At 44.5% G+C, this 8836-nt stretch overlaps 1 protein-coding gene across 1 annotated transcript in view; it reads left to right on the top strand.

Annotated features, from left to right (window-relative positions):
• The first annotated feature begins 247 nt into the window (after window positions 1–247).
• TMEM243 (transmembrane protein 243) overlaps window positions 248–8836 on the top strand; it is a 14863-nt gene continuing 6274 nt past the window's right edge. The window contains exons 1-2 of the mRNA XM_018565048.1: window positions 248–359; window positions 6333–6615. Coding sequence (XP_018420550.1) covers window positions 6511–6615 — 105 coding nt within the window. The 5' untranslated portion in view covers window positions 248–359; window positions 6333–6510. The remainder of the gene's footprint in view (window positions 360–6332; window positions 6616–8836) is intronic.

The following is an 8836-nucleotide window of genomic DNA, read 5'->3' as shown; positions in this document are numbered from 1 at the left end:
AACATCCATATTTCAGATATAACGGTCCCCAGGTAGGTTGATAACTATAAGCATCTTGTACAGGTAACACCTCCACCTCCCTCCTCTTATACAGCAAGCCAACGTGTCCATGTAATTCAACCGAAAGCCCGCAGCACACCAATCCCGCTACGTGTGACGTTAGGGGGCGTGTCACTCAGGTCAGCCGACTAATAGGAGAAGAGAGATTGCGCATGCCCTGTTGCGCATGCGCAATCTATAAGCTGTCACTGCCTCCGTAGAACATTGTGCTGGTCGTGGTTGTCTGGGTAACTACAGTATGTCTTAAAGTCGGGCTGGCAGCTCGTGGTGGCTCTTGGCTTGCCGTCGGGATGGTCCAGGTGAGGATGCATCGGTGGTGTTCAGAATGCAATCGCTATTCACATACACAGGAAAATAAAAACAAGAAAAAGACACGAGCATCAGACAGACAGCAATTGCATAAAGACAAGGTAGAAAGGCGGGGGAGTAGGGGGAAGAGTAGGGACTAAAGAATGTAGGGATAAGCGGGGAGAGGGAGGCGCCTTCTCCCAGGGTCACAAGATGTCAAACTACCTGCAGTTGTTTGTATTTGTCAGATTCTAAGAGCTCTGACCAATAAAACCATGTGGCCGAGAACCTATTCACTGTATCCTTTAGAGAGTTAGTGAGATGTTCCATATGCTTGATGTCGTTAACTCACTGGACCCATTGGCCTATGGTAGGAGGAGCGGACTGTTTCCACAAGACAGGAATGCATGCCCTTGCCGCATTCACCAAATGAATTAGGATGGAGCGTTTATAGCCCTTCAGGGAGTGGTCATTATGGTGAAGCGAGAAGAATGCCACCTCAAATGGAAGTGTGCGTTCCGTAAAGTATTGCAAAATGACTCTTATCTGGGTCCAAAAATTTGCCAATGGCGGGCAGGACCAAAACACGTGGAGCATGTCAGCCAGAGAGGAGCCACAGCGCCAGCAGGAGTCCGAAGCATCAGGGAAGATTCGGTGAAGCCTGTTAGGGGGTTCTATATCACCCTGTCAATGTTTTATAATCTCCTGGTATCTGTTACTGATGGAGGACTTCAGAGATAACTGGAGGATCCGAGATCGCTCAACGGGGGAGAATTAAACCCCGAGGTCCCGTTCCCACCCCTCAAGGAAGGGCAAGGACTGGTCGAGATCCGGAAGTAGAAACATTCGGTAATTCAGTGAGAGTTTTCGCCAGTGGACTCGTTCTGGTACATTCATGTTCAAAGATAGACAGCGGTCTAGCCAGCATATGTGGCGGGGGGAGGGAGGATAGGAAATATGACAGTTGACGTAATCTCCAGAATCCCAACCCCGACAAGTCCGGATCAGACGAGAGATCTGATTAAGAGGGCCATGCCGAGCCAGGGGGAAAATGTAGGGCTCTAAACCTATCCCTTGCTCCCAGATGGGTAAACACAGGGTCCTGGATGCCAGGCGAGAATTTGGGTGTCCCGATGACTGGGTGTAAAGGGGAAGGGGAGACTCAAAGGGTACACGTTCACCTCTCCAAGTAGGGCTGATAATGGGGTGTACCAAGAGGAGTCTCAGGATCGAGTGAGCACACCAAGGGAGGGTACGTAATGGGATAGCAGAAATGGATTGTTCCAGTGAGATCCATGCCTTGAGTTCCCCCGTGTCTACACCAGTCCAAAATGTGCGACCGGTGTACCGCAAGATAGTAAAATTAGACTTCCGGGATGGCTAAGCTTCCCTCCCGTTTGGGTCGTCTTAAGATGAAATGTTTATTCCTAACGGGCTTTTGCGACCAGATAAATTTAGTGATGACGGCTTGGCCCGTGGATACAGTGAAGTCTTATCTTCACATTGGTCTAGGGTAGTTACTTTTGATGGTACTGGTTTATGAAATAACCAGGCAACTGGGGTTTGAAGAAAAAAAGGTCAGCGGTATCAGGTTACATATTTTGTCCCTTTAGGGTTTCGTTCACATTTTTGTGGTGCATTAGGGATACCCATGAATTTTAAATGAGTTCCTAATGCTCCTTTACGCAAGATGAGAGGCACCAGCACCAAAACTTTCCAACGTGCAGCGCACCGTGCCCAGAGTGTTTGAATTTGTGGTAGTCTATAACAGGTGCATTGTGCTGCATTGTATAAGTCATTTGGGGTGCCATGGAAAGTGAATGGCATGGCGCCGCAATGCACATTTACTGTATCTGGGAATGAAGGTAACGTGTGCTTTATCGCTCGTTACCGCATTAGCGTGACAGGCCTGTTCATCGTGCCCCATTTACACCACAACAGAGGTATGATGTGCTGCGAAAAAATGCCTTAAAGTGACATTAAAGTCAAACCCCCCCCCCATGTTAATGTCAGCACTTACCTTTAAATGATGTCTCTTAATCCGATCTTCTTTTTTTCCTGTCCTTTTCATCTGTCCCTCTGATCCAGCGCTGACTCCTCCTGTCCTTGCTGGCACTTCCTGTCCCACGTGGTCTGCATGCGGGTGCCCGCGTCCATAGACTTACCTTGCGTCTCTGCTCGTCTCCCGGCCGAAAATCCAAACTGCGCATGCGCCCGCCCCAAGATGTATTGCGGCCGCCAGAGCATTTTCGGATTTTCGGACGGGAGTGCGCGGCGAAGACGGGTAAGTTTTTAAACCGCTTTTAAAGCAGTTTTTAAAAAAAAAGCAAACTTTTTGCATATATCTACTGCTTGCTAGCAGTAGATATATGCAAAAAAACGTGAGGGTTTAGAAACCCTTTAATGCTGCCAATATTTTGATAATAAAGATATAATCTTTTCATCAAAATGATCATTATATCAAAAGATTGCATCATCGCCTATAGTAGTATAAACCAGTGGTGGTCAGCTTTCTTCAGCGGCTTCTGACATCACCAAAGGTCCACATATAATATTTAGTGAATGTAAATACAGAAAGCTGTCAGACCGTGGACATGCTAAGGGAGATGGTCAGAGACCGTGGACATGCTAAGGGAGATGGTCAGAGACCGTGGACATGCTAAGGGAGATGGTCAGAGACTTCAAAAAGACCAAATAGGTCATTTTGTTGGTGTCGTAGAACAATTGTTTATGAGAAAAAGATTTTTGAAATGAGGACATCTGTAATCAATCCAATTTCTGTTTTATGTACAGTATATTACAAGTGTTGGGCCTCATACACACATGTCTTTCATGCGATGTTTATGGGGCCTAAGACCTTCTTCCATCTGCCAAGTACCCCCAGACATCAGTGATGGAAGGGTTTATTAACATCTCGGCACATGCCAGTACCCAACAAAGGGGTAGCTTTGCTTCACATTGCCTAGATCACTGGTAGCCAACATTTAGCCCTACAGCTGTGGTGAAACTACAAATCCCTTTAGGGCTGCAACCAGGTAATTGATTATTTGTTGTCAGAGGGGACACTGACTCCTCACCGCTGGGCACCAGCTGCAGGGGAGCTCCCTCAAACCTTCCCCTAACCTACTCTGCAGCTATCACCTCCCTACAGGAAGTCAGCTGCTGCTCTGGTTTGTGTCCCCTTCGATCCCTGATGCTCTCCCCTGCCTGTATCTGCAAGGATCAGAGGGGACACAGACTGCTGCAACTGACGCCTATCGAGGAGGAGAGACCGGCTGTCAGCCAACACCGCTGTGACTCTGCAACCCCCCATGCCCGCCCTGCAATAGCCAACCTGCTATTGGCTATTTCGAATTGCAATAGCAGGCTGGCTATTGCATCCACCCACTGTCTACTGTCAATCAGCAGAGGTGTAGACCTGAAGGAGATAGAATTGATTGTGAAAATAATTGTTACTTGCAGCCCTAAATCCCATCATGCATCTGCCTCTGAAAGTCATGCCTGTGACTATCAGAGTTTTGCAATGCCTTATGGGGCTTGTAGTTTCGCAACAACTGGAGGGCTGAAGTTTGGATTCCCCTGGCCTACAGTATTGAATATCATAGCTTCCCTTTTGGCAATAGCATTCAAAATGAAGGCGAAACCATTTCCAAAGTCCCATGTGTGCCAAAGTCTAAAGTGAGAACAGCTGCTCGTGTATATAGTTTGTATCGATTATTCAGTTTAAACATTAAGGGGAACATAGTAGGTAAGGTTGAATAAAGATACCGGTCTATCCAGTTCAACCTATGCCATATCCTTTTATATTTAGTGAATTAAGAAACTACTCCAACGGCTTTTTGAATAGCAATGCCCTTGTGTCATCAATAGAGTTTTTGGTGGATAATACTGACTGTGGACTCTTCATTTTTACTACTCGCACAGTAAAGAACCCCTTGCGCAGTCTAAGATTAAACCGTCTCTCTTATAACTTCTTGTTGTGCCCTCATGTCATTAATACAGCTCTTGGTGTAAACCTTTTTATTCTGGATATTGTGGTCCACGTTAATGATTTTGAAAATTCCAATTAGGTCCCTTCTTAAAGTGGACCTTTACCCATATCTTAAAAATAATAATTATTGCCGGCTTTGTATTCTTTGCATACCTTATTTCTCTTTTCTTCTGACAGTGGCCATGTTTACTAAGGGCAGATTACTAGCTCTCATTTTACTTCCTGGAACTCTGCCACATGTGACTAGATTTGTGACTAGGACATGTGACCAAGCATACCATCTCAGGGGAGGAAAATGCCTTTCCCTGAGATCTCCTGAGATTACAGATGATATTTCCCAGAAATGTTCTGCTGATGACAAGGCAATCCCAGTGTGCATTGCGTTGGAAAACTGAAGTCATTTTGCCCTTTCATAGCAGGGAGTGAATGCTCTGCAAGTGTAAGTATTTCAGAATCACAGCATTTTATACCTGACATGTCCTATGGTATTATTAATCATCATGCATAGAGGGGTGCATTGGTAGAATTTGATTTTTGAGTGTAAAGGTCCGCTTTTAAGCACCTTGTTTATGAGAGGGTAGTTTCACGCTTATATGCTTTTGAAAAAGCGTGTAAAAACATTGAAAACACGTCTTTTGGTTTGATCACACGCCTTTGGAATTCGAGATAATGTTTCCAGAGGGTGTTTTTCAGCTGAATCACAAGGATGCATTATTGATATGCTTTCGATTTGTTACCACAGTGCTCTCTTAGATGTGTCCACATGACTGCATAGGAATGGGTCCAGACATCCTGTTATACAATACGTTCTTGTATATGGTTCCTGGATGTGGTACAGTCAGGGAGGGGATGGAGTAGCCAGTGATTTCCAGGTACACTTTGCTCCTGAGCCATGGATGGGGGGCACACAGACGCACACTATTGCTGAATGAGTTATTGTGTATGAAGGAATATTTGATGTGACAAGAAAGTGTGTGTATGTATGTACTCCCCTGGCAGTGGGGCAACCCCTGCACTGCAAGGGTTAACTGCTCATTTTTGTCTGGAGGTATTCTGCAAAGGACTTTTACCTGATCCCCACTCATGCTGGCTCCAAGACCGGCACCGGCATCCCCCCCACCTTCCAGCGGTGGGAGGTCTGTGGACATCAACATGAAAAATGCAGCGCCCGTAGCCCTGCATTAGACATGAGGATGGCGAGGGACAGTAGACAAGCCAGAGCACTTTGGAGACATGCGAGTGCTGAGCACAAGTAGATCAGGTCCACCAAAGCAGACCTAGATGGAGTCCGGGGTAATCTGATGTATACATCCATTTACATCTGGACGCCCGCAGAGTTACAATAGGGCTTTTGATCAGATCCGCTTGAAAAACCGACAGGCAGACCTGATCGGACTGCCTTTCTGAAAGGGTCCTTTAAGAAAAACTCCGGGCAGAATTTTTTTAAACCCTTGCAGTGGGACTACCCCTGCACTTCAAGGGTTAACTGCTCAGTTTTGCTTAGGGTCCCAAAAGAAAAAGTTATCCTCACCCGAACTAGCAGCACATCCTCAGAGCTGGTAGTACTTGCTGCAGCAATGCTATGTCCCTCGGCATCTTCACATCCAATACACTGTATTACTAGACTGCTGCAGAGGAGAGGGAGAGACACTCTGGGGACTGGCCTAAGTGCCGACTGGCTTTACGGGTTTGGTGAGTGTAACCTTCTTTTGTTTTTTCCCCCCTAGGCAGAAACCGAGCAGTTAACCCTTGCAGTGCAAGGGTAGCCCCACTACAAGAGTTAATACAATGTGCCCGGTTTTCTCCACTCCCCAAGAGTGAGCTATTGCTCTTTTAGGCAAGCAAGGTTTAAATAAACATGATGAAATAGCTTCTACAGTAAGAGGACGGTTTGATTTATACCGCCATTGGTCACTACACCTTCTAGGTATGATGACGGCTTTCCACCCTTCAGTTTGCAGTATCTCATTATGTGTTCTTTGTTCTTCTCCAGGCAAGAAGTCACCATGAAGTGAACATTCCAGAGATTTTTCTGATACAAGTAGTGAGCCATTGGTGCTTCTTTCACAAGTGGGTGCGCTCTATGTACAAATCTAAATTCATACCATGTTCTGAAGGTTGCAGCTTCCTTGCTGTCGGGTGTATGCTTTAATACACGGAACACTAAGTTAATGACTGAAGAACATACTCCGTTTATAATGGAGGACTATACCACCAGGACCTATGGAACAGGTGGTCTGGACAACAGGCCTTTGTTCGGGGAGACCTCTGCCAGGGTAGGTACTTCATGCTATTTTTTGTGCTATTACGATGAACTGGAAGTGAACCTTTTCAGTAGCTTTCAATCTGTATGAATAAATTCATGAGAGGTCACAATGCACAGCAATGGAACTGGCTTTCAAATTCTCTGTTACTTATATGAAAGCCATCTGTGAGCTCCAGAAGAGTGACCTTACCTAAGAACAGATGATGACCTCAGTCTGTTGCAGGCAGGAGGAGCATTTTCTCAGTCTTTTATCCCTTCATGATCAGACTGCAACATTGTAACTATGTAGCAAGTCGCAAGGTGAGAGGCTGAAGGAGAGGGCTGATCTGTGCCAGACATTGAGACTTGGTCATCCCTGAACAAGCATTTCAATCCAAGAACTAAGGCCCCATTTGCACTTGAAATGAGCATCTTTGGGTGTTTTTTTTTTTTTTCAGGTGTTTTGTTAAATGTTTCTACAGGTGGTGGTTTTTTTTTTTTTTCCTCAAGCGTTTCAGGCTTGAGTGTTTTTATTTTATTTTCAGCCAATGCAAAGCTAGTTAGTGGGCAAAAAAAAAAACCCACTTAAAAACCTGCTTTTTCTGTGCATTTTTCAGGCACTCTTGTTGGAGTTTATTGGGCCAAAATGTTTGACTCTACTCCAAAAGAAGCTATTGGGCCAAAATGTTTGACTCTACTCCAAAAGAAGCTCATGTATTTTTTGAAGGCGTTTTGCTATAAGCTACAGAATGTTCAGGTGTGAACAGGTGCCATTGAAAACATTGGGATTCCTCTTGAGCTTTGTCAGATGGGGCCTAAATGCTGACCTTGGATAATACCTGAAACAAAGATGGCCCCATCCTCCTGAAAATAAAATCAGATGAAGGCATTGTCATGGGGAGTACCATGATCCCAATAAAACATTTAGAACTACCTCCTGTAAGTGTTAGACATACACATTACTTTCCATGCATGCACTTAAAGTATAAAGGCAAACCTTTTAGATTTGGACAGGTGAGGGGTTAGAATCACTGTCAGGTTGGGGTCCGGCCGAGATACTTTCTCTCCAATTGTCCTGATCACCAGTGTCACAGGGAATGTATGTGAGGTTAAATCCAAAATGTTGTCTTCCAATGGGGCACTTGTTTCTGAGGCAGCTGTCTAAAAGGGGGATATCTTTTACATTGAAAATATATCCTCATTTCCTGTTATGTCAACAGGAAGTGAAGGGAAATTTCCCTAAAGATTCCTCAATTCTCTGTTTATGTTAAATGTATGGAGAAACCATCAGCAGAGCTTTGTAATGGCTGCAGTAGTTGGATTCTTGTAGGTTTACCTCGCCACGTGTAGGTATAGAGAGCCTGCATGTGATTTGAGCTGCCAGCATAATCTTCAAAGTTTAAGGATAGATGGATAGATAATTAGGTCTTGCATAATTTATACATTACATCAGCGTTTTTCAACCACTGTGCCGCGGCACACTAGTGTGCCGTGAGATATTTTCTTTAATGGAAACATTTGGGTTTACTTACGTGGGATGATAAACTCTGCATGTTGATCTTACCTTGTTTCCATCTTGAGCCATTATGTTTTTTGCTATTTTTATTTTTGACCATGTTGGAGTAAGGGGTGATTTTATAACACTTTTATTGAGTCATGATTCCTTTTTTTATTCTTAATTTGCAGATTTATCATTCTTTTTAATCTCAATTGTTTTGAAGTTGTGTCTTTTTTGTCCATGTAATGTTTTTTACTTTTTAATAAAAAATCGGGAAAACCCTTCAACAAACGTCTCTGACTACCCTAGACCTCATTTTTTAAATCCTTTATTCCTTCAGTGTGAGGAATGGATTTGTGACTCTTCAGATTATTGCACAAGATGTTCTTGTGTACACAAAGACCAAGTCTTAAATGGCTTTCAAGAAGATGTAACCTAGAACACACAGATTTGAAATGTTGACGTAATGCAAGAAAACTTAAGTACTCTCCAAATAGAGTAGCACTTGAAATGAAATTTGTCAGCATAGAAGTATGGGAGCTGGCTTTGGGGATTTTGTTCTTCTTTTTATATGAGGGTGCACACTCAGCTGTTACTCTTATCCTTCCTTCACTTCTTGGTGAGTCATTGACTTGAATCAAGCATGTACATACCAGGTGTGGGGACACTACAAATGAAGGGAAGACAGGGACAAGGTCTACACCATCCCGCTGCCCCCCCCCCCCCCCCCGGGGGGGGGTGTTGCTACACACCA

Source organism: Nanorana parkeri, unplaced genomic scaffold (genome assembly GCF_000935625.1).
Source record: "Nanorana parkeri isolate BGI_ZX_2015 unplaced genomic scaffold, ASM93562v1 scaffold808, whole genome shotgun sequence".
Classification (NCBI taxonomy): Eukaryota; Metazoa; Chordata; class Amphibia; order Anura; family Dicroglossidae; genus Nanorana; species Nanorana parkeri.
This window is presented reverse-complemented; position numbering and strand designations above follow the sequence as displayed.